Source organism: Odocoileus virginianus, chromosome 4 (assembly GCF_023699985.2).
Source record: "Odocoileus virginianus isolate 20LAN1187 ecotype Illinois chromosome 4, Ovbor_1.2, whole genome shotgun sequence".
Lineage (NCBI taxonomy): Eukaryota > Metazoa > Chordata > Mammalia > Artiodactyla > Cervidae > Odocoileus > Odocoileus virginianus.
Genome location: NC_069677.1, coordinates 11,645,474 through 11,672,240, shown reverse-complemented (window position 1 = coordinate 11,672,240; position 26,767 = coordinate 11,645,474). Strand labels below are relative to the sequence as shown.

General features: G+C 42.8%; 1 protein-coding gene across 14 annotated transcripts in view; it reads right to left on the bottom strand.

Annotated features, from left to right (window-relative positions):
- Positions 1 to 26,767, bottom strand: part of KALRN (kalirin RhoGEF kinase) — a 668,360-nt gene that overhangs the window by 12,776 nt on the left and 628,817 nt on the right. For 11 of the 14 annotated variants that reach the window (XM_070466100.1, XM_070466108.1, XM_070466101.1 and 8 more), the window contains 6 exons: positions 12,507 to 12,534; positions 11,698 to 11,869; positions 10,225 to 10,346; positions 9,435 to 9,566; positions 7,796 to 7,960; positions 5,940 to 6,018 (listed from right to left, as the gene is read on the bottom strand). In XM_070466100.1, the coding sequence (XP_070322201.1) occupies positions 5,940 to 6,018; positions 7,796 to 7,960; positions 9,435 to 9,566; positions 10,225 to 10,346; positions 11,698 to 11,869; positions 12,507 to 12,534 (698 nt within the window). Of the gene's footprint in view, positions 1 to 5,939; positions 6,019 to 7,795; positions 7,961 to 9,434; positions 9,567 to 10,224; positions 10,347 to 11,697; positions 11,870 to 12,506; positions 12,535 to 18,190; positions 22,808 to 22,867; positions 23,490 to 23,524; positions 26,320 to 26,767 lie in introns of those variants that run through there. The other 3 variants (XM_070466111.1, XM_070466110.1, XM_070466109.1) reach the window with 3 other exon arrangements.

Genomic DNA, 26,767 nt, shown 5'->3' with positions numbered 1-26,767 from the left:
GAGAGGATAAAAAACCTCAAAGCCCAGAAAATTCACTGCCACTGTCCATGTCTGTTTCAGGTGTTACCCTCTCTCCCTAGGCTCCCTGTTATTTACTTTTCAGGAAGCTCAGATAGTTGCTGTTTGTATTTCATCCAGAGATGCTAGTGTAGTCAGTGAGAGAGAAAGGCCACAATGTGTTTACTCCATTTTGGCCAGCATCATAAATTGGTTCATTTTAACAACTGGGGACTAGAAGCTGCTTGGAAGCTCTGAGTTTGTGGATGGATTCTGTCAACTTGACTCTCACTGTACGGTGAACTGCACGGACTGTTTAGTTGGGGAAAACTTCAAAGTCAGTATCTTTAAATTTTTCCTCTTGAGTTGGTCAAATTTTGCAGAGAAAGACCCTCTGACTTTCTGGCAAGAATGTGAAGCCTTGGTTTTCCACCTCTGGAAGCCTGTTTGATAAGAGAACAGGGGTCCTCAGTATCTAGCATTTATATATTCTCATAAGGGTCCTGTGTCAGTGATGCCATCCAACCACTTCATCCTCTGTTGTCCCCTTCTCCTCCCACCTTCAATCTTTCCCAGCATCAGGGTCTTTTCAAATGAATCAGTTCTTTGCATCAGGTGGCCAAAGTATTGGAATTTCAGCTTCAGCATCAGTCCTTCCAATGAATATTCAGGGCTGATTTCTTTTATGGATGGACTGGTTTGATCTCCTTGCAGTCCAAGGGACTCTCAAGAGTCCTTTCCAAAAGCACAGTTCAAAAACATCAGTTCTTTGGTGCTCAGCTTTCCTTATCGTCCAACTCTATAGGCTATACTGCTGCCTTTTTGGATCCTGTAACCAGGTAGCATTCCCAGGGGATAACTCTTTGGCTTCTTTAAGCTGCAATGGTGCCTGTATAGTTTATTTCTGGTTAAGTATGCTATGCTCAAGTGCTCTTTGCTTCTTTGAATGAACTATAGGAGTGAAGATATTTCTTTTTTGTAATAATTACTGAAGAGCCATTTCTAACAAGATAGCCATATAGACCTAGAATTCTAGGTTTATGTGTGATGGAGAAAGCTGACTCACTTATACGACCCTGGCACAGTGGCACAGATATATTTTGTGTCTCATGTAAGTATCTACATGTCTTATTTCCATTCTGTTAACATAACAGCATTTTAAAGGATCTTCTAAAAATATGAAGACTATACTTGGGAGAGAGGAAAATCTTCAGGTTATTGGAGATGAACTTTTAAAAAAATTGATTGCTTTGAACAGATCAGAAAATTGATCTCTCCTTAAGAAATAACAAAACATCCATCTTTCAAGAGAAAAATGTGCCTATGATAGCCTATGACTATCAACAGCAAATACAGGCTTTGGGGAGGACTTAACTGGTACATTCAGGGGACTGAGCCAGTTTCGTTTATAACCAGATGGGGATTTGATCTGCTTATTATTGGGGCTCATAGTGTGATAGTGGTTTAGTCACTAAGTCGTGTCTGACTCTTACGACCCCGTGGACTGTAGCCCACTGGCTCCTCTGTCCTTGGGATTTCCCAGGCAAGAATACTGGAGTGGGTTGCCATTTCCTTCTCCAGGGGATCTTCCCAACCCAGGGATAGAACCCACGTCTCCTGCATTGCAGGCAGATTCTTTAGTGCTGATCCACCATGAAGCCCTGGGGGTCATATATAGCTTCACAAACTTCAGTATCATGGAGCAAACTAGATTTCAATTACCAAAATTTATTTTTGACAAAAATTGCTGTGATGAGAAACAACATATATTAGTAAAACAAACACAGGCTTAAAGTCAGGTACCCAGAGTTTGAATCCTGGCTCTATACTTACTAGTTGTGGGATCTTGAGAAAGTTACTTAACCTCTGAGCCTGAGTTTCCTTTATTGGAAATCTACTCAAACACTACCTCATGGTGTTGTAAGGATTAGATTAAATAACTTTTGTATAATATCTGCATAGTATCCAGAGGGCTATATTACTCAATAAGCATCATCATCATTACCATGTAGATTTCCACTGACTCTCCCCCCTCTGTTTTTCTGTTTGGCTACCTACACGAAGAAGATCAGGAAGTAGAGCCAAAGCTGGATTTTTATGAAAGGAGCTGTAACAAAAGGCAGTGAATTACATTGTGACTCCTGCCTAGGAAAATGAGAATAATGAACATTTTTGCTCTCTCCACAACCTCTGTCACAACCACTTAGGAAATTTTATGCTTCACTGAGAAATGTCAATCAGAGATGGAGATGATACAAATGGCCCTATCCTAGTGGGTGCTCTGTTATTTACACATCACAGGAGGGTGGGTGACTTGCAAGACTTACTCACATTCTCTCACTTAGACCACTTGGAGACCAATATATCACAAGCATGAACCCCTTTTTTTTCTTATCATCAACTATTTCGTGAGACATGTGATACATTATTTTTCACTATTCTGTTAAAAGTCATATTTTTATCCTTTTCATTTTTGAGAACACATTTTTCTAACTGAAGGGGAGAAAGAAAAAGAGACACTTGAACCCAACAATTAGTGATTATACATTCTTCTAAGGAAGACATGGAACTTCTTATGAAAATTGACCATATACTACTCATAAAGCAAGTCCCAACAAAAATCAGGGAATCAGTATCACACAGACCAAATTCTCTAACCACATGGTAATTAAATTAGAAATCGGTAGTAAGAAGATAATTTTTTAAATGGACAGATTCTTAGAAAAGTTCAATCTTCCAAGACTGAACCAGGAAGATATAGAAATTATGAACAACCCAATTACAAGCACTGAAATTGAAGCTGTGATTAAAAATTTCCCAAAAAACAAAAGCCCAGGACCAGATGGCTTCACAGAAGAATTCCATCAAACATTTAGAGAACAGCTAATGCCTATCCTTTGAAAACTCTTTCAAACAATTGCAGAGGAAGGAACACTTCCAAACTCATTTGATGAGGCCATCACCCTGATACCAAACCAAATAAAAACAGCACACAAAAAGAAAACTACAGGCCAATATCACTGATGAACATAGATGCAAAAATCTTCAACAGAATTGTAGCAAACAGAATTCAGCAACACATCAAAAAGCTCATACACCGTGATCAAGTTGGGTTTATTCCAGGAATGCAAGGATTTTTCAATATATGCAAATCAATCAATGTGATACACAATATTAACAAACTGAAAGATAAAAATCATATGATAATCTCAATAGATGCAGAAAAAGCCTTTGACAAAATTCAGCACCCATTTATGATTAAAACTCTTCAAAAAATGGGCATAGAAGGAACCTATCTCAACATAGGAAAGGCCATATATGATAAGCCTACAGCAACCATTATTCTCAATGGTGAAAAACTGAAAGCATTCCCCCTAAGATCAGGAACAAGACGTGGGTGTCCACTTTCACCACTATTATTCAACATAGTTGTGGAAGTCCTAGCTACAGCAATCAGAGAATAAAAAGAAATAAAAGGAATCCAGATCGGAAAAGAAGTAAAGCTCTCACTGTTTGCAGATGACATGATACTGTATATAGAAAACCCTAAAGATAGTATCAGAAAATTACTAGAGCTAATCAGTGAATTTATCAAAGTTGTAGGATACAAAATCAATACACAGAAATCACTTGCATTTCTATGCATTAACAATGAAAATTCAGAAAGAGAGATTAAGGAATCAATCCCATTCACCATTGCAACAAAAAGAATTAAATATCTATGAATAAACTTACCTAAGGAGACAAAAGAACTGTACAGAGAAAATTATAAGACACTAATGAAAGAAAGACATAAATGGAGAGATATTCCATGTTCCTGGGTATGAAGAATCAATATTGTGAAAATGACTATATTATCAAACGCAATCTACAGATTCAATGCTATCCCTATCAAATTACCAAAGGCATTTTTCACAGAACTAGAACAAAAAATTTCACAATTCATATGGAAACACAAAAGACCCAGAATAGCCAAAACAGTCTTGAGAAAGAAGAATGGAGCTGGAGGAATCAACCTTCCCGACTTCAGATTATACTACAAAGCTACAGTCAACAAGATAGTATGGTACAAGCACAATAATAGAAATACAGACCAATGGAACAAGATAGAAAACCCAGAAATAAACCCATGCACCTATGGGTACCTTATTTTTGACAAAGGAGGCAAGAATATACAATGGGGCAAAGACAGCCTCTTCAATAAATGGTGCTGGGAAAACTGGACAGCTACATGTAAAAGAATGAAATTAGAACACTTCCTAACATCATACACAAAGATAAACTCAAAATGGATTAAAGACCTAAATGTAAGACCAAAAACTATAAAACTCTTAGAGGAAAACATAGGCAGAATACTCGATGACATAAATCAAAGCAAGATCCTCTATGACCCACCTCCTAGATTAATGGAAATAAAAACAAAAGTAAACAAGTGGGATGGGATTAAACTTAAAGGTTTTTGTGCAGCAGAGGAAACTATAAGCAAGGTAAAAAGACAACCCTCAGAATGGGAGAAAATAATAGCAAATGAAACAACTGACAAAGGATTAATTTCCAAAATATACAAGCAGCTCATACAACTCAATGCCAGAAAAACAAACAACCCAATCAAAAAGTGGGAAAAAGACCTAAACAGACATTTCTCCAAAGAAGACATACAGGTGGCTAACAAACACATGAAAAGATGCTCAACATCATTCATTATTAGAGAAATGCAAATCAAAACTACAATGAGATATCACCTCACACCAGTCAGAATGGCCCTCATCAAAAAATCTACAAACAATGCTGGAGAGAGTGTGGAGAAAAGGGAACGCTCTTGCACTGTTGGTGGGAATGTAAATTGATACAGCCACTATGGAAGACTGTATGGAGATTCCTTAAAAAACTGGGAATAAAACCACCATATGACCCAGAAATCCCACTCCTAGGCATGTACTCTGAGGAAACTAAAAAGACACATGTATCCCATTGTTCACTGCAGCACTATTTACAATAGCTAGAACATGGAAGCAACCTAGATGTTCGACAGATGAATGGATAAAGAAGTAGTGGTAGATATACACAGTGGAATATTACTCAGCAATAAAAAGGAATGCATTTGAGTCAGTTCTCATCAGGCAGATGAACCTAGAACCTATTATACAGACTGAAGTGAGTCAGAAAGAGAAAGATAAATATCGTATTCTAACACATATATACGGAATCTAGAAGAATGGTACCAAAGAACTTATTTACAGGGCAACAGTGGAGAAACAAGACATAGAGAATAGACTTATGGACATGGGGAGGGGGAGGAGAGGGTGAGATGTATGGAAAGAGTAACATGGAAACTTACATTACCATCTGTAAAATAAATAGCCAATGGGAATTTGCCGAATGGCTCAGGAAACTCAAACAGGAGCTCTGTATCAACCTAGAGGGGTGGGATGGGGAGGGAGATGGGAGGGAGGTTCAAAGGGGAGGCGATATATGTAGACCTATGACTTATTCATATTGAGGTTTGACAGAAAACAACAAAATTCTATAAAGCAATTATCCTTCAATAAAAAGAAAAAAGAAAAAAAGATAAAAAAAATCTCATACATTTGGACATTTTAAAAACATTTCTACAGTTGGGTCAAAGAGAAGAATCATAGCTGAAGGATTAAGTACTTAGAGCTGAACAATGAAAATGTCACAATCAGAACTCCAGGGTAGCTAAACTGTACCCTGAAGAGAAGACCGAGCCTTAAATTCTTATAGGAGAAAAGCAGAAAGGCTGAGAACGTCAACTTAAGTTAGAAAAAGAACCATAGAAAAGACACATAAACAGTCTGGTTTTTTCTTAGTATAGAGAAAATGCACTTAGTAAAAGAAACAAAAAACAAGAAAAAGTCATGTTCATGATGTTGATGTTGTTAAGTGTTCATAAATGAAGGAACAGAAAACTGCGTCATTACCTTCCAATTTCATTCAGCTCAGTATAAGCTGAATCAAAATTTTCCTTCCAAGAAATGGTGGCACCATCAGCAGCAGCGTCTTTGGAAGAGAAAGGATCCATTTATCATATTGAGGAAGTCATACAAGAGTAACGAAAAGGTTAACAGAAAAGCTCCAACATCACCCCCAGAGCAATTCTCATGACTAAATATGGAATCTAACTCAGTGGGAAAATGCCATAATTCTCTGAAATGTTATCTAAAAAAATACTAGCCAAGGGGAAACTGATATGACAGAGTCAGACTCCCCGTACTATCTCCATAAATGAAGGGAAAACTTAGAACAATCAGAAATGTAACTTCTGGATGTTTTCAAATAGAAATCTGGTAGCAAAAATTAAAAGGGAAAAACAAAACAAAACACTTTGAAAGGCCTAGAAAAGCCAGTGAGAATCAGGGCTGTAGGAAGGATGCAGCAGAGAGGAAAGGGGAAGAGTTATAAGTCCAACGAGAAAAGGAACATGCACAGAGCAGTCTAAAAACTGCTCATTCTCACCCCTTTATTCTCTGCATTAACGAGCCTATCTGGTATACCGAATGATTTAGCTTTACCCCAAATATATTAATACAGCTGGCATAATCTTTGGCAGCACTACCTTGTTTGATATGTTAATTCCCTGGCAATGATTTATACACACACACACACACACACACACACACAGCATGCACACCAACATTTGTGTTGTCTGCTGGGGAGCAAGGCTCACAACAGGAAGCAAAACAGAAGCAGTGGTCATCCTGGGTGGGACCCAGGGGGCAGCTGGGAGAAGAGCAGTTAAGCTGCAGCACGTCGCTCTTGACCCTGGTCATCTCAGTTTGCCCACAGCATAGCTGGGCTGAGGCTGGACATGGCTTACCCACGTAAGAGTTCTGAGGAAATAAAGAACCAGGACCAAGGTTTCCCAGTGAGTCACAGGCCCCTTGGGAGCAGAGCTGAGCCCGGCTAGCAGTGGGGAGGGCCTGGGGAACATTTCCGGAGTTAACCGTGGGGGTGGGTGGGGGGCGGCAGCCCAGGGGCCCTAGAGGGTCCGCAGCTCCTCTGGAGACTCCAGCATGCCCTTGACCCAAAGACACAAGTTCACTGTCTTTTAATTTCAGTGACTTCCTATCCCTACCCCACACAGTCCATTGTCCTGCACTGCCCCAAACTTCACTATTGGGAGATTTCTTACAAAATGTCCCAGGGACCAAGGTGGCTTGGTGAGTTCATGAATAGAGGGGCAAAAAAAGAATCAGGTTTGTAAAATACTCAAATGCAGCTAGTTAAATGCATATCTTAGTCATTCAACATATCTACTTAAAAATGTATCCACCCTGAAGAAAGACATTCTGGGAGGGCTGGGGGTGGAGAAATGATACTCATTTTAACTCCAACCTTCCAGAAGGTGGCTTTCCTTTACCCATTTTAAATTGGTGAGTGGGGCTGTCACTAATTCTGTGAGGTGCACTTAGTCTGGCAGGGGTTCCCAGGGAAGAGGAGGCGTGGTGTTTCCATCACAGAAGCGGAACAAGTAGCACCCATGGGACTCATGGCTCCTGTCTGCCCCTCTAGGTGCCTGGCAACACACACAGGTGCCCAGGACATGGTAGGCCTAGGGGAGACATGGGTGGCAGATCTAACTTGAGCCCCATACTTTATGGAAACACTCTTCATCAGGCCTCTGAAATGCTACTTGATAGAAGCCAACAAGCAAATCCAGGTCAGCTCTAGCTCAATGGCCCAGCAGGCCAGTGGGCTGCCAGGGCTGGTGAGTATATGACAATTGGCCAGTTGTCTTGTCTTCACCACCAGGGTGCGGGGTGTGGCTGGGACTCACCGTATTCTGGAAGTCGCACGAATTCTGAGGGCTCACTGGGAAGGCTGATCCCCCAGGGGTTACTGGCACTGACTCTGAACTGATAAGGACTCCCAGGACTGAGGTCTTCAATGACAAGGTAGGTGTCCAAGGTCGATGCTACTGACTGCTGCCAGGCCTGGGAACCTAGGGCACAATTTTCGAGGAGTGGGAAAGAGAAAAGGCCAGAGGGACATTGTTTCAAAGACCTTCAGCAAACAATGAAAGGAAAAATGACACATTCCATTCAAGGGACAGTTGTGGTCACTGCCTTGGGCCTTGAAAGCCTGTTGGCTAACTGTGGCAGGTCTGGGTTCGATTTCTTAAGAGACTGAATACATCATGAGTGGTGTTAAAGCAGCTGGCCTGTAGAGTCTGTTCATTTCCAAATGGGCACGTGAGAGAGTGAAAGACAGAGCAAGACGAATTTAGAGGAACACACAGCACATTTTCAATAAGGCCAGAAAAATATATTGTACATTAATAACAAAGTGAGAGAAAACAGGCATTTGAAAATGGAAACAGAATGGAAATGAACATGTACTATGCACCATGTACATGTAAAATACCGTGGAAGGAGTCTACCCATAATTCTCTCATTCCACGTTGTCACTTAAATCCACAGAAGCCCTATGAGATCGGGAGCAATCGTATCACTTTACACATAAAGTAACCGAGGCTCAGAAAGATTACATAACTTTCCCAAGAGAACTTAGTTCATAAGATGAACTATGACCTGAAGAATGCCAAGGGAAATACAAGCTTGGAGAGACGTGTCTCTCAGCTCAGCATCAATGCCTTTGTGCTGAGTTGAGACAGAGTGAACAGCTAAACAAAGAGATGGACAAATATAACTGCAGAGGGAAAGAAGGGTGAAAATAAGAAGAGTAACAGAGAGCAGAGCAAAACAGAGGATTCTGTAAACCATTGCTTTCAATTCAGGAGTGTGATTCATCACCTGGTTCAGAGAGTGCTATTAACAATTAGAGTTACAGCAGCTTCTCATTTCAGTGAATTCTTCTTGATAATAGTTGTTCCTAACTACTAAGGATATATATGCACTCTTAGTGTGTAAATGTAACAAAGTTAAAAACTGAACAATTTAAAAAGTGATCTCTAAATTTATACAGTGATCTCTAAGTTTCGTCTAGAGGTGAAGATGAAGGGTGAGGTGGGGTGGAGCATTGCTTTTGCTCTCCTAGTTACTACTCTGGAAGAAAGATCACAGATTAGCAAACTATTAATAGAGAACTGGGTTCTTGTGCCAGCTCTGCCTCTTAAGAACCCCAGCTTCATGCTTCTTAACTTTCTTTAAGCTTTAGCCTCCTCACCTGTAAAATAGGCCTGATTGTCCCTGTCTGGGTGATCAGGCTTGTTAAGTAGGTAAGAGCAGGTGAAGGTACTTTGTCACCTGCCATGAGTTATTATCATTTTGGCAAAAAATCTTGCTCGGTGTTTGAGATCAAAAGCAGCTGAAGCCTGGCCTGAGGCCTTGGTGCTGAGTTGGAAGATATGAGAAGGGACAGCTGATGAAAGGCATGGAAGCAGACAGTGTTATGACTCGGAAGGACCTCCTTAGGAGAAAGAGAAGATAGAAGAGGAGGCAGGGGAGGCGGCGCACCTTCCTCTCTGTACTCCACGGTGTAACCCGAAATGGTGCAGTTTCCCGTGCTGGATGGTGGCAGCCAGCGGAGGATCACGGAAGTGCAGCTTCTCTCTTGGGCAATTGGGCGGTTAGGGGCCGCTGGAACGCCTGCGGGAGAGAAATTAGGGTCAAATGCCATTTCTGCAGAACTTGGCATTTATGCCAAGGCTGAAAATCACCTAGGGCATGACCTAACCTTTACCTCATATGTTTCCTGTGACCTTGTGCACCAAATGGTACATCTTTCCTAGGCTAAGGGAGACTTGGGAGACATACCTTGCTGTCGGAATTCTTCCTTGGACTAAATGCTGCATACTGGACAGAAAGCTCAGTGAGAGAACTGTGCTGTAGGAGGCCTACAGTAGGGCCCGGACAACTCTTATCAAAGATTCATTCTGTTCCCATTTGCTGCAACCTTGTTTTGAAACTTTCACACAATGCCCCTCTTCCCCAGGTCTCAGGGAACCCTTGTAATGTCCAGTTAAAATGTTTGACTAACACAAACTCATAGAAAGTAGAATGGTGGTTGTCAGGGGCTGAGGGGAGTGAGGGGGAAGTAGAGATACTTTGTTTCAAGGGTGCAGAGTTTCAGCTTTATAAAATGAAGAGAGTTCTGGAGATGGGTTACAAAACAGTGTGCGTGTACTTCACACTACTGAACAGCACACTGGAAATTGGTGAAGATGGTACATCTTATGTGTATTTTACCATAATTAAAAATGAATATTAAAGCACAAGAAATATTTGACTAACAAAGAAACTGTACCTTGCACTTTAACGGTAGCAGATGTTGACGCAGTACCATGGTCGTTTGCTGCTATGCAGGTATAGATACCGCTGTCTTGGGGCATCAGATTGCAGATTTTCAGGGTGATTTCCCCAGAATCACTAGGGACATGAAAAGGATGTCCTCAAATACCAGTAATGAGACAATCAACCAGGAAAGGTACAAGGTGTGCTGAGCTGAGTCCTTTGGACCAAGGTCTAGTCCCCGTTTGTTATCTTCTTACACACCTTAGCTGAGCACCTTGCCCTCTATCTCCCCAATTCCATATAGAGGAACAAAATTCTTGGCATGCCTATCTCTTAAGTTGGTTGTAAATGAGGGGTGGTAAAGGAGTAAAATGAGAAGAATTAGAACATGGTTTGAAATAAAGACCTATACAAATACTGATTCCCAATATTACTATTACTACCTAAAATATTTGGTCCTAAAATACTTTCAGTCCATAAGCAATAACAAGTGGTACAAAAAATGGAAAGACTAAAGAATGAAAATGTTCAAGTAGTTCACATTCTACATGTGGCACCCTCAAAATAATTGAGTGACTTAAGGCAAATTCCTTCACTAAATAACTTTCCCAGTAGTCCCAGCCTGGGGTCCAGGACATTAAAGAACTGCTCTGAAAAGGTTAAACCCAGAGGTCACAGTCAGTCCCACTCCCTCCTCACTGGTTGTGACATAACATGGTAATCTTCATGACCCTTGCCACGCACTGACTCTCATCCTAAGCTCCCTGGGTCCACTGATATTTTAGGATCAGGCCATAGAGTCTCTGCTGGGAATATCATTTCACACACAAAAACATTAAGCTAAAGGATGAAGTGACTTGATCCTAGCTGTTTCTTCCATAAATGTTTTTTAAGCATCTAGGGCTTGTGACTGCTTGTCCTCTGTAAGCAGCATTGTTTAAGAAAGTTCTTAATTAGTGGGGCTTCCCTAGTGACTGAGAAGTAAAGAGTCTACCTGCAATGCAGGAGAACCAGGTTCAATCCCTGAGCCAGGAAGATCTCCTGGAGAACAGAATGGCAACCCACTCCAGTATTCTTGCCAGGAGAATCCCATGGACAGAGGAGCCTGGTGGGTTACACTCCATGGGGTTGCAAAGAGTTGGTCACGACTGAGTGCCTAACACTTTCACTTTTGGTTCAACCAAGTTTGATTTTATAGTCTTTGTGTGGAAGCATACTTGTGGCTGGATTTTCTGTTTTCTATTGTATACTTTGGAGTAAGTAATTTTTTTTTCCTTCTAAGAAAATTGTTCTTAATGGAGGAATTGAGTATATCACTGTTTCATAGGATCCCAAGGGCCACAAAGGGTCTGTGCTAGAATAGGTTCCAGGGCAGCTCTTCTCTGAGAGACTAAGTAACCTGAACAGGAGTTGCATCCCAGACTTAGCTTCTGGGTACTATCCGAGGTGTGGGGAGGTGTGGTGTTGATGTGGGGCTGCTGCTTACCAGGAGGAGACGGTGTATGTAGCTGAGCTGTTGTCAGTGTCAAGGATGTTCTGATCTGGACCCTTCCAAGTGATGGTGGGCTTTGGCCGCCCACAGACTTTGCACTGCAGTGTCACTGTGTCCCCAAGCAAGCAGGTCACATCCACTAAAGGCACAAGGAATTCTGGCGCCACTGTGGTCAAATCAACATGACATAAATTTGCATTATTCAGAAGAAACAGAACAAAACAGTTATTTTATAACATGACCCTCTCATTCCCCACCCTTGCTGTGTAATGATTCGAATAATCTTCAGCTTAACAGAGCAGAGTCACTTGTGTCCTATGAAAAAGTATTTGTAAAGTACCATGCCATGTTAAGTCGCTTCAGTTGTGTCCGACTCTGCGTATGACCCTATGGACTGTAGCCCGCAAGGCTCTTCTGTCCATGGGATTCTCCAGGCAAGAATATTGAAATGGGTTGCCATTAATAAATGTATAGTTTTAGAAAAATTAGGAAATATAGATTTAAAAAAAGAGAGGACAATCTCCATGATGTCATCACTCAGAGGTTACCGTGAACAGTTTGATATATATCCTTTTAGATTTTATAGAAATATATCTTTTCTTACAAAAAGTGGATCCCATTATACATGTTGCAAGTTGTGGTCTTTTTTACCCTACTGTTTATCCTAAACATTTTCCTTGTCCATAAGTACAGGACTACATGACCATTGTTTAAAGATGCTACCTCAGCTACCTCAGTGCTGGATTTGCCATAATTTATTTAGCCAATCCCTGTGTAGTCAATTCTGTCACTTTTTAACTCACCTTCTTGGATGAAATTTGGATTTAAGATCTGAAAAACACAAAGAAACAGAAAATTGCTTAAATCCTAAGCTACTTAAAGAGAACAGGAGACTCATCGTAGTGACCAAGATGAAAGCACAATTTGGGGCGAGAAGCCTTGAGCCCAGCCCCTGCAGTCTGTGACCGCAGCACTATGGCAGTGACAAGGGCACCTGATTTACCTTCCCATCGGCTCTGTTCACACTCCCTCTGGGCAGTGGGCCCAGGCGGGTGTACTGTGACTGCAGAGCTGGCCTTGCTGTCCTCCTCACTTGCCCTTCCTCCCTGTTATATGCATGAAAACCCATTCTCCTCCACCTTGACATTCACTCTAGCATCGTGATGGCACTGACTCTTCCCAGCATTGGGGATATTCAAAAACAGAGGACCTGACATCTATTAAAGTGGAAGGGTGCTGGACAAGAATCCAGTCATTTCCTCCCAGCAGCTAAATGCAGAGTTTGACTTGTTGAGGGGAAAGGAAAGTTCCACTTCTTCATCCTGCCCTCCCAGAACTCCTCCCGTGGCCCAAGTCTCCAGAGGCAGCTTGAAAACCACAGAACCGCCCTCCTGGCTGCCTAGGTGAGGAAACGGAGACTTGGGCTGCCCTGGTGTCCTGGCTGGTCATGTGGCTGGTTGGTGGAGGCCCTACTGGTGCCCTTTGGACATACCAAGCTGTCTGCCATGTGACAGCATGGAGCTCACGGAAGGGAAAACTTCCAGTCCACTGGCCATTACCCCTTCTTGAAAATATGATTGCCTTGATTTTTCTCCCATCTTTTGTATGACCTCTAATCCTAGAGTCTAGGTCACAAAGCTGGGTGGGGTGAACGAAACCTGGTACAGAGTAGAAGAGGCTGGGGCTCACTTCTTTTGTTTTATGTGATTTTATCCTAGTCATTTAAACTTTACTACCATTACTTTCCTTCATTATAAACTGGGGATAAATAATACCTAGTACAAAGTGTTATCATGAAGATTAAATGACACTATGTATATTGCACAATGCTTGACAAGTATTCAATGACTATTTAAATAAAGATTATTTAATTCTAATCATCTCTCTTCTGCTAAGAGGCCTATTGTTGCAGTGGCTTATCTCTAATAGTTTATTTTGCAAAATTCTTCTTTACTTCATAAAGAAGGCAGGAAGCTTGTAGGCCTGGCAAACCGCCCACTGGGGCAGTCACACTTATCTTCCTGATTTACCATAGTCACAGGTCAACTTGGTTTCTGTGCAGTTTTGCCTTATAGAGGCATCCATCAAGCCCTTTGGAAAAAGATATTCCTCCTCCAAGTTCCTCTCTGCAAACCTTTTGCCTGCATCTACCACTCAGGTTTTTCATGAAACAGGCTGCAGGAAACTGCTGTAATGCTTCATCCTAGAGCTGAGTGTCCATGATTCTGACCACCACAGGGCTCTCTGCTAGTCTCCAAGGCCACTCACACCACTGCCCTGTCTGCTTTTAAACCGGTGGTTCTCACTCCTTGACCCAGGTGGCTTTAAAAACACACAAAATCCCAATGCCTGGGCCTTATGCCTAGAAATTCTCTTTTAATTGGTTGGGATCAGCAGTTTTAAAACACAGGTGATGATCTGTTTCACCCTAGATAGTATACATGTTTCGATGCTGTTCTCTTGAAACATCCCACCCTCGCCTTCTCCCACAGAGTCCACAAGTCTGTTCTATACATCTGAGTCTCTTTTTCTGTTTTGCATATAGGGTTATCGTTACCATCTTTCTAAAGTCCATATATATGTGTTAGTATACTGTAATGTTCTTTATCTTTCTGGCTTACTTCGTTCTGTATAATGGACTCCAGTTTCATCCATCTCATTAGAACTGATTCAAATGAATTCTTTTTAATGGCTGAGTAATATTCCATGGTGTATATGTACCACAGCTTCCTCATCCATTTGTCTGCTGATGGGCATCTAGGTTGCTTCCATGTCCTGGCTATTATAAACAGTGCTGCGATAAACATGTATATTATCTAGGGTGAAACAGATCACCAGCCCAGGTTGGATGCATGAGACAAGTGCTCGGGCCTGGTGCACTGGGAAGACCCAGAGGGATCGGGTGGAGAGGGAGGTGGGAGGGGGGACCGGGATGGGGAATACATGTAAATTCATGGCTAATTCATTTTAATGTTTGAAAAAAACCACTGCAATGATGTAAAGTAATTAGCCTCCAACTAATAAAAATAAATGGAAAAAAAATAAATAAAATTAAATTAAAAAAAAATAAATAAAACACAGGTGAATCAACATGCAGCCCGTTGAGGAAGGCTGGTAAAAGTTACCCTCAATCCAAGGAAACCAATCTCGGATAGACCAGTTTCCTGCCCCTGACGTTTTTCTGGGTGGGGTGGGGGGTGCATGGACCATATGGTAAAGGGACTGCTTTTCCCACACTTTTGAAACCCCATCTACGTAAGGAGACCCCAGACCATGGGAGGAGAAGTGTGAAGAGTTGCTCTAGTTGAAAAGGTAACTAAACTACCAGTACACTTGATGGGCGGCACAGCATCATTTGCAGGGGCTGCTAAGGAAGCCAGAAATTGACCCACCTGGCTTAGGTGAAGTGGGAGGATGACATGGAATCAGTCATTTCACAGTCAAGGAAAACTAGGAATATTTCCTAAACGTTAACAGTGGTTTTCTCAGGGTGATGAGATGGAGAGGGGCTGTCCCCCCATTCAAAAAATACTGCTTGCTTCTCAGTTCAGTCGCTCAGTCGTGTCCAACTCTTTGTGACTGCAGCACACAGGATGGTGTACGATTTTGTGGATACAGAGATACTAAGACATAGGTTCTGACCTTAGGATTTATAAAACATCTTAACATTGGGTGATTTTTTTTTTCTTATATGGGCTTTCCAAATATTCTGCAGTCATTATGTTTCACTTTTGTAATAAATTTTTAAAGGAAAAAATGGTTCAGTCAGAGACTGTAAGTTCTTGAAAAACAGGAACCATGTTAATTCATCTTTTTACCTCAGGCCTCTAGCCCCCAGTGTGCCATGTAATGGGCATTTAATACATGTTGGTTGAATGAATATTTGACCTATGTCACATTTCAGTTCTCCCATGAATTTAGGACTGATTTATACATAAAATCTGGAAATAGGACCAAAAGATCTATAACATAATTACTCCTGTGTGTAATCCTAATAATATTTGATTAGAATCTGTTTTTAAATACAATAGAATGGAAACTTAAAAAAAATGGTTTAAAACAATAAAATCCATGGCCTCTGAGAGAGTAGGTTCTTAGGAATATGGGATGCGTGAGGGATTGTAAACTCTAGGAGCAGACAGAGTATGTAGTATCCAGACTCTAAGCCAGACACACTCTCTTGCCTTGAACAATATCCCCAAGCAACTGAAGCCTCAGTTTTATCCGTAAACTGGGGATCAAAATGCCCACCTGGAAAGCTGTTTGACTGAAGGGCTCAACCTATTTGATGATGCTTTACTCAGCTTACCATTGGTTAAGTGGCGGTGGCCAGCAGAGGGCGAGGCAGAATGCCCACTACCCTCCTTGAGCCAATGGTCCAGTGGGAAAGATGGCATTAAATGACATGCAATGTCTAGGACGGTGCTTGGCTGATGTCAATAACCAGCCTTCAAGGAACATGAAGCACTGCCCTCTCCCTCCTACCCCAAATCAATCAGAAGGATTTGACTCTAGGGTCAAAAAGATTTGGGAATGCTGCCAGCTTTGTTCAATGGCCTGTATTTCCCATCTTGATGGGAATCCACAAGGGAGCAAGACACCGAGTCCATGCCAGCAGTCTCAGAGAGTTCTCAAATGGCAGTTTCCTATGTTACAAACATTTGAGTGGGGTTTCATAAACCTACAGTGTGGCAGTGCTTTATAAACATCCCAAACTGCTGCTTAGAGAGTTTACCTTATTCCCCTTTCTTGTCACAACCACAACTGTGTTAAGTATATTATTAAACACAGCAGGCATTGTTTAAAAAGAAAATCTTCCTAGCTTTGGTGTAGACCTTAGCGGGGGCTTTGGAGAGAAAGGCTGCCAGTACGGCTTAACTGCAGGTTCTTTATCTGGAGGCAGCTTGTGGAAGGCATCTCTCTTCATGCCGCTGCCCTTTGGCCGGTCCAGGTGTTGCTGATAATGGTAATACCATCACTAATTTGTTTAGCCTTTCATAGTTGGCATAAACTACTCAGATTCCTTCATTTGCTCCTCCAAAGCCCTGGGAGAAAGTGCTGAGCAGTTGTTACTTATTCCCATTTCCTGAGAAGACAGGGACGTTAAGTGTAACAGCACAGAGACAGTGATGGGGAAATGGCTCCCAGAGCTTTTTTCACATTGGCATTCAGTGCAGAGGCAAGGTCTTGGGAAAAGCATTGGGAGACTTTGTCATCAAAGTCAAAGGACTGCCTGCTGACCTTTGCTCCATGTCCCATCTCTACCCAGTTCTCCTCTACAAACTTGTCCAGCAAGAACAAAGAGCCTGAAAAAAAATCCATCCTAGTGTTTTTCTGTGACTCTGGATTATGCCCATAGGGGATTCCTTCCTTGTTTTAATCTATTTTGAAGCAAATCAGAGTATTGACTGGAGGAGGGTCATGACAACCTTTTATCCTGTAAATTCGTATTTATCTGTGGTTCCCTATGGACCACAAGGCCCATGCGGGCAAGGGCCATGTTTCATTCACAGTCATTGCCTCAGAGCCTAGCACAATACCTGGCACACAAGTGTTCCATTGCTATTTGTCAAATCAATGAAAAACTGAAATGATAGGGTCCTAATTTTGGGGAGGAGAGTTGAGAAAAATGCCCTGCCGTGAACTTGGAGTGTTTTTCTATTTTCATTTATCCGGAACATGGCTTATTCTGAAATCTCATCAGTCAGTCACGATCTGAGATTTAGCCGATAGTGATCTTCCCCTCTTCTCTGCTCTTCCAGAGGTTGTTCTCTTTGGCTCTGATCATGTGCTGCCATCTGTCATCACATCTCCCCTGCCTGTTAAGAGCCCCACCAGACTTGTGAACCCTTTTGAAGCCATAACCTGTTCATGTATTTTATGTACTTTGTCATGTTGCTTGACATAGCAGAACAAGTAGAATTTGTTAAATTAACTGAGGTCACTCAATGAGTTTAGACTAGAACTTGTTTCCTTTCCATTAGACACTACCTTGTCTAATGATCACTGGTGCTGTGGGAAATGACCTGAGGTATCAGACTGGGACTTGAAGGGTTAATTATAAGGTGAACACATTTCTTGAAACCTAATGTTTTCCTTCCTCAGAAACAGTCTGGGAGCCCATGTAAAGTGGTGGTGGGGCAGGGGGAGAGATCTGGATTCCAAAATGGAAGCGGAGGTGGAGGGAAGATGACGTTGTTTATATGAAATGCACGTTCTCTCTCTGAGAGACCCAACTTCAGGAGGAGGAGGCTGGTATAGACCCTGTGGGAAAGGGCTGGTTAGGAATCCGGTTATGTATGAACAGCAGAGGGCAGCAGGTGGTAGTGGGTCCTCCTAGAACCACCACAATTCGGTTCATCAGCAACTCAGTCTCTTCCTTCTGGAGAGAATTCCAATTGTTTTCTTGATTTTACTTTAAAATGGAAGGGCAGTGAGGTAACAGGAAAGAATTACAGGTGAAATCAACCAGCAATGAATAATAAGCTGAGCTTTGAGCAAATCTGGAGTTTATTTTTCTTGCCAGTCAGTGTCCAAGATTCTGACTCCAAGACCTGAGAGTGAGGGTGAAATCCCATCTGTCTAGAAGACCAGGTGTCAACTGACTCCAGAAGAAAAATACCTCTTTCTTCTAAATCCCTCATTACCTCTCACAAAACACAGTTCAAAACTATACACCGAGAATGCCGAGGGAGTCAAAACAGTCAAACAAAACTCAAACCAAATGTCCTAAACTCAACTCAGAGCTACCTTGAGTGAAATAAAATTCCATTCTCTGCCTCCTCTTTCTCTTAGTGCTTGTGTCAAGTGAGTCTATGTTCCAACAAGGAAAGAAAGGGCTTTTTAGATGATGAGACTTGGCAATAAAATGGACAGATAACAGAAAAACAATGTCTAAAAGTTGAGGTATGATTTCTGGTTTGGAGGTTTAACCCTTCATATTTCCAATCTGGTGAAACCAGACATGACATTCTAGTTTTTAGTAAACATTTCTCTAAATATTTAGAAAATATTCCTATTTCTTCTCATTTCTAAGAGGACATAAGCTGAGATTTAAAAAATACATAACTGCAACACAATCCCAGACAATAGAATTCTCTTTGAGCTATCCTTACCTGCCAAATATTTTCATTATCATTTGGTTCTGAGTACTTTTTCTTCAACCGTGATTTTTTTCCTTTGACCCAATTTTAATAGAAATATTTTAAAATTTACAAATATGTGAAATTTAAAAAAATTATCTTCTTGTTCCTGGTTTCTACAAGACTGATTCCTTGATTTTCACTGGAATTTGTTCTATGGGTAGTACATGGTTGATTTTCACAAAAAGTTCCATGTGTTCCTGAGAAGAACATAAAAGCACTAACTATTGGGTAGAGTTATGAGTGTCTATGTGAAGCACATTGTTTCATGGGGATTTCTAGTCCAAAGTGAAAGTGCAAGTCAAACCAGAAATCATACCTCATGCCTTGTCTAACTTTTTGCGGCCCCATGGACCATACAGTTCATGGAATTCTCCAGGCCAGAATACTGGAGTGGGTAGCCTTTCCTTTCTCCAGGGGATTTTCCCAACCCAGGGATCGAACCCAGGTCTCCTACATTGCAGGAGGATTCTTCACCAGTTGAGCCACAAGGGAAGCCCAAGAATACTGGAGTGGGTAACCTACCCCTTATCCAGGAGATCTTCCCAATCCAGGAAACAAACCAGGGTCTCCTGCATTGCAGGAGGGTTCTTTACCAACTGAACCATGAGGGAGGCCCCTTCTAGTCCAAATCCCTCTCCTATTCTTCAAGTTTTGCTTTAAGAACATTGTGTTCTCAAAAATAAAAGGAATAAAAATATGACTTACACAGAATAATGAAAAAAGATCTATCCCCTGTCTCACAAAATAATAGAGAAAGGAACAAAAAGGTGGTTTATTGCGTGCACATACCGGTCTCTGGTGTTCATAAGGGTGGGGCTGGGGTTGCAGTGGTGGTGTTATCATTTCCCTTCTGTAACTCACATTTCCAACGTGGAATTTACAATCTTGACTTTGAATAGTCAAAATCTTTATGCATGAGTGTCTTGAGGTCTCATCCCTTAATGATTTAACCTTGATCATATCCCGATCCCCCAAACTTCTTTTACTGGGGAAACAACTTCCCAGAGTCTGTGGACCCACGATAGGTTATGATGTGCTCTGAGGACAAGGGCCAGAAGAAGACTGACTTGTGGATTCCCATGCCCAGTGCCTCCTCCCTGAGGTCCCTGAGCTGAACACACAGCTGCTGTCGTCCCTGTTTCCCCTACCAGTCATTTCCTGCCTTTCACTAACGTTCCTTTCTCTCCCTGTCCTGCCCCTTGGGGTTGGGTATCTGCTACCTCCCACTTTAGGTCTACTACAACAGCCCTCCAATCAGCCTGCCCGTCCCCACTGTGTTCAGTTAGGTGCCAGTTACTTCCTAAAGTCCAGAATGAATCATCCGGACTCTGCCCAACAACCTTTGACTGCTCCTCACTGTCCACTGGATCAAGTCCAGGCTTCCTAGCAAATCCCTTGAGGCCTTCAGAGCCTGGTTAAAACTCACCTGCCAGGCTTTATTTCCTACCACTCTTCCCACATACCTAAACCCCAGGTACCCAGATAGCAGTCTCTTTTCAATATGTGCTAGGCACTCTCAAGCTCCTTCCTCACCCTCACACTTCTCCAAGACTGTTTACATTCTATCAGTCCCTCCAATCCAGCCCCTGACATTGTGTGAAGCCAATGACCATGCTCACAGGCATAATGGGAGACAGGTTGTGAACACACAACCTTGGGACAGTTACTTAACCTCTCTGCTCTCTCACCTGTAAAGCAAAAACAATGATAACAGTACCTATGTCATGGCACTGTTGGGAGGAAAGGACTCAGTATGGAGTCGGATACATAGGAAAGGCTGATAAACAGGAGCTACTGTTATTAGCCCAGCCCTGAGTGGCTGTTAAATATTCACTGAATCAGTACCTGAATGGCTCTACGACCCCATAAGAGCAGATTTCAGAGTTCCTATATAACAAAGGCATTTAATCGAAGCCACCTCCCTCCACGAGACAACACAGGGAGGGGCCTAATTAACATAATTTGTTGGCCCTCTATAGTACTCACTGCAATGCCTTGTATCAACCAACTTGTGTTAAACTGAGTTGACTAGGAAATCATGTTGAGCGGGCCTGTAGGTGGACCTTGACAGCATGGGGTATGGGCAAGGGAGGTGGTGGCCTCTGCTCCTCTAATAGCTGGCTCTTAGAGCGACTTCTCCTGGGTCAATAGCACCTCATAATCCCATCAGTGTATGACACAAATGAGATGGGCTAGGCTTCCAGATGAGGGTGAGGGTATGCTGGGTGACTATTCTGACCTGAAAAAATAATTCAGACGTTTCCGGCTCTTGAAACTGGACCTCTTTCCGGGCATTTATGGCTGGACTCCTGAGTCACTGGGAATGGGTGTGGTGAGGCCAAATAATTACCCCAACCGTCAAGGGATTTGAAAAGTTGTTGAGGAAGAAATTCTCCTCCAGCAAGCAAATGTGCAGCAGGGGACGGCCTGAAACTGACCTTCCTTAAGAAAGGAACTGAGCCTCACTTGGGGAGCAGACTTCTTCTTTATCACATGCCAAGTCTGTCCTCTCAAAGCACCACAATTAAGACCTGCTATTTCTATCAGTTATATGACTGTGATCTTTCTGAACCTGTTTCTTCTAGGAGGGTAAGAAAACCCCATCTTCACCAAACGGTTGGAAGGAACAGAAAGCATAGTAGATGTGACTATGCTGTGGAAGAGCTTGTAGTGAATTCTCTTGGGAGAGAGAAACACTAGCTTCAGCCAGCGAAGTGCTCCTCTCCCAGTGGCAGAATATCAATCAATCTGCATGTAGAGTTAGAGCTAAGCTAGGCAAGAGGAGTGAGTCTCTGGGCCCAACCCATCAGATCTATTACAAAGAAAATATTTTGTAAAAATAAAATGAGAGGAATGTGATGCTTCACCTTCTTTTCTCCAAAGAGTTCTTTCCAGAAAAAAAAAAAAAAATTCTTTTTATAAAATGCAGAAACAGGCACCAGTGGAAATACACTGGCAATGCAGAGAGGTCAGTCACCCGACCAGGGGTGTAAAAGTTTCCTTGAATCTGTCTGGCCAGGTTATTTTGAAGCTCTGAATCTGGGACAAGGCACTGAGGCAGCTAAGGTGGGAGCAGCAGGCTAGGTTTTTGAAGATGTGAAAGCCAGGCCTAGGGAATTGTGGGTCTGGGGTGGGCAAGAAAGGTCAATTCTGACCACTCAAACCCTTCCCAGAGCCGGAAGTAGACGCTTCAGCTGGGGTTCGGGAGGAAATGTACCCAGGCCATTCCTGCCATAGCCCCTGCAGAACAAGTTTTGGGGGCAAAGCACAAACTTTTCTATTTTCTCTTCTGTTGGGGCCTCATTGTTCTCAGAATCAGAAGTTCAGGAGAGCAAAGTCTTTTGATACTATACCTTAGACCAGCATGAGACTCAAAGGGTTCAACGTCTCTTACATAAACACCCGTGCTCCCAGAGCTCTGTGACCTCTTACAGAGAAACCCCCTAGGCTCAGAAACGCTGACCTGCCTGAGGCCTCACAGTTGACAGTCCTTAGACTGGAGTCCAGGTTTCCTGGCTCCTGTGCCAGTGTTCTTTCCATGTGATACTGCCTTTGTGTGATTTTTTTTAAGTTCTGCTTCAGCCTTGCAGGGCTAGGATGGGTGGAAAAGATATTCTTCTTCGTTGAGCTGGAAAACTGAATAACAAATTAACAGAGGAAAACTGGCACTGGAAGGCACGTCTTCTTGTCTGCCAGAATCTGTGTTTTAGATTAAAAACAATCTGAAGATGGGGGTGGGCAGCTCCAAGAGGGGAGCAGGATAGTGTGGGTGGGGGAACAAGGGCCAGGAAAACCAGAAACAGGCTTCAGGGCACCTGCTCATTTTTTGAACAGAAAGTCACAACTTCCTCTGCCTTGGTTTCCTCTTCTAAAAGTCTTGGAAGGGACTGGAGAGATGGCGGATGAAGTGGAGTTATTGTTCAGCGGCTACAGTTTCAGTTTGGGATGATGAAACAGTTCTGAAAATGAATAATGGTGATGGCTGCACAACACTGTGAAAGCACTTAATGCCACTTAAAACAGGTAAAAATGGTAAATTTTATATCATGTATATTTCACCACAATAAAAAAACAAACAAATGAAGGGGACAGTGTTAACTAAAGGTTTCCAAGATTCCATCAACTCCGAAAGTCTATGATTCTTACCCTAGTTGGAAATTTCTTTTCATATTAGCTTCACCTTTCCATGTGCTTTCTCTCCCACAGGATCCCAACCCAGTTCTTACACAGCAAGCACCAACACCCACCCCTGGAGTTAAATGTCTCATGGTTGGCATTATCACCGCATGTAGCCTGTGTTATGGCTGAGGATGGCCCTGTGTCAAATGGCTAGCTAGGGCAGAGATGCGATCTTTTTAGAATCATGACAACCTCTTACTCTGATGGACTGACCATCTCTGTTAAAAGTGGTATTGGCATTAAAAATATTAATATGCATTTAATTAACTGGACTTGACATAAACGCTAGGCTGAAGACTGAGACCCAAGTTTGGGAGGCTGGGTCAGGCCTTCCTACGCCAGTATCCGCTGCAGGCAAGCAGTGATGCTGAGGTTGGAGGACGGGTGCCAAAGTCCAAGCATCGAGTCTTCAGACAACTTTTCAAAGATGGCAGGGATGTGGGAACCCGTGTAGCCTGGGTCCTGGGAGAAATCCAGTACAGCTCAGAAAAACCCAGACTTTTCAGAGATGGGTGTGTTAGCGGAGGGCGGAGGCTAAGCCTCGTCTTCAGCCCTGCCTCCCGCCTGGGTATCAGTGCAGACACTGGGCAGGACAGTGTAAGGAGCTGGCAGGTGGGTATGTGGTGCCCAGCACACCATCACACCGGCCTGCCTTGTCAACAAAAGACAATTGGCAGTCTAAGCTCTACTGGGAAAAATGAAGTAACAGTCACTTGTTCCCAAGACAGCCTCGTGTTTAATTTTCAGCCTGATTTGACTCTTCTTCCATGTACAGACATTTCTCTCATTTATAATATCCCCCTCCATTGCCACTCCCAAGGTGTAATAAGTGCAGGGTAAAGAACAAGACTAAACTATGAACAGATCTAGTCATTTTTAGAATGGTCCCCTCTGAGGTGTGCTCATGGATCAGCAGGAGAGAAGGGGGCTGTGAACTGTGAGGGGATCGCATAGAGCCAGAGCCAATCCAGCAGGGGCTGGTGGTGTGGCTTGTGGTCCTGGGAGTGGGATGGGAGGTTATACTTGAGAACACTCATGAGCATGTCTCTATAGGGGAAGAAAAAGGATGTACACATCAGAGCAGAACTGCCTCCTTTTACAAAACTGGGTGTTCTCAGAAAGCTTTGAAAATCAGATTCCTAGGATTCAAGGTGCTTTATTTTCCTCTTACTAGCTTTCAGGGATGTGCCTATATGTCTCCCTAAAATTGTATGTTAGGACATATGCCAGCCCCGAGGGTAGCAATCAGCTAATGTGTAAGCAAAGACCCCAGAAAACTGCTCCTTGAAGGAACACTTCAACCCACTAATTGAGAATAAATAAAGAATGCTCTGGAAATTATATTTGTGCAGAGGCAGAAGATAAGAGCCTATACATGACTAGGCTTGGAATCAACATGCTGGCATCAGGTCAAGGGTGGGCAGTCAGCAGGGCAGGACTTAGCATTTAGAGATCTAACATTGAGCAGTGCATGGGGTGTGTGGAGCGGATGTCAGCTGGGACGGCTCAGGCCCAGTGGATCTTAGCAGAGGTCATAGGAATTACAGCTCAACTCAGCTCAGCAGGGCACAGGGACACGCTCCCAATGAGACCACACCTATTACAGTCATTAGGTGCAAAAGCCTGGGGCCAGACTGGGCCTGGAAATGATGCCCAAAGATATCACTTTAACAGCAAGAGTCCTTTATGAGGTGGACAGCCCACATATTTCTCAAACCGGGTCTTTAAGATATAGCTCTTTTCAGTAGGCACCCCAAAGCCATTTTCTTCTGCAAGGGACATTGCAATAAAGTGCTACCTATACCTATCCCTTGAGAAAATTCTCAACTCATATTGAATAGGTTAACTTTGTATATCTTATTTGTCATCTGTGTCTGAAAACGCTAGCAGTGCCATGATGCCTGCTTTCTCTCAGCACCTGCTTCTGTGCTCAGAGTTAATTTCAACATAGCAACACAGTTTAGAAGAGCCCGATGATTCCTACAAGGATCCATATGAATGTACAAGGGCTGCAGGCACTTCTACTACAGAAAACTTGATTAACCAGAATATTTGCAGCTTCCAACTCCTTCAAGAGTTCCAGTTCTGCCTCAACTGTTACATCTGAAAACTTTTCATACGTGCATCAACACAATTTTTGGCTTTCTTCATATCAGCATTGACATCCTAACATCTTTCCTTATGCAACCACAGCACCTCCGTGTGCTCATGCTCATGTGAAGCCTTGGATGAACAAGAACCCAAGAAATGTGTGCAATTCACAAAGCAGGGCTAAGACATGCACACTTGCAAGCTTTTGCTCATCTAAATGCAGAACAGAGCATTAATTACATCAGTCAACCTCACTGTTGACTCATGAGAAGGTCACCTGGTCCCACCCCTCCCTGTGCCCAATTCTTCCTCTAAAGAGCAGAGAAGGAAAGTCATTCTCCTCCCCCTAGTCCACCAGAGCTGAGAAACGTCCCAAATTGCCTTGTAGAACGCAGATACCTGGCTCTCCCCCCTCCCTCCAGGTATTTGCAGATGACATTTTCAGGACATGCCAGCAACACTAAGGTCTGGAGATATAGGTGCCACGAGGCATATCTCCGAGCTGACAGGTGTGGGCTCCCCAGGAGTTGGTGCTTGTCTTGTGAAATGCAAGGAAAGCAGTGCCAGAAATTTCCCCTACCTTCCTCACTCTCTAAGATACACTTAGACTATGAAGGCCATGTCCACTTCCTCCCACGGGGAGCACTGCACTGGCCCATACCTGCCAGATTTAGCTCTGTGGCAACACTTGCAGCCACAGGGGACTGTTTTCTCCAGGTAGATCTCTCAGTTTCAACCACTAGTCTCTGGCTTGGTTCAACTCAGCTAGCATCTTCCACCACCAAGTTATCACTCCCTGGCTTTTGTGCTGGTTGTCATAATATGGTGGTGGCTTTCTTTGGGATTAGGTCAAATTAGAATAAAAGGTTCATTTAGTTAAGTGAAAAACATAGGGCTATAAAAAGGAAAATTTCTTAAAAACACATTCTACATTTTGTGCACAGAAGAACTCTCAAACTTTTATCCATTATCAAGGATGTGGGCACAGATTTGGAGAAAAACATTTCAATTTACTGGGAAAGACAAAATGGTGGGAAAGCCGAGTTTGTTCCAATTCTCTAGGGTTTGTAAATTTATGATGCTTGTCAGTGGTGAGCCATGTGAAAGTCCTAATTCTATAATCCTGGCCTGGAAGGAGTTGAAGTTGACTGGATGTTCTTGCTGGTGAAGATGTTGGTTTCTCTTCCACATTCCTGTAACCCTGTGGTATAAGAAAGGCCCCTGAACTGGGTTTCAGCCTCCTTATCTCTAGACAGGACTCAGCAAGGCCTATGGAAGGCAGGCTGTCCCCAAGGCTCTTTTCCTTCATGGCAGGTGCAGCTACTGCCCAGGAGCCCTGGGGAAGAGCAGGTTCTGGAGTTGCCGCGATCACTCCTCATTTACTATCGGCCAGCTATACACAGTGACCAGGGGCCAGGTCATCCCACAAACCACACCTAATCCCTGATTTTACTGGTGCCTTCAGGAAGGAATTAGCCCCAGAAGAAAAAGAACATAGAGGGGAAAGGAAAAAGGGAAAAGGGAGGAACTAAAAAAAATGGGTTCTTTAATTGAGAACCAGTCACTATAATGGTATTTTCCATGAAAATATGTTTTCCAAGTCTCCCATTATGATGCTGGAGATTTTCTATACAAAGCCAAATCTTCCA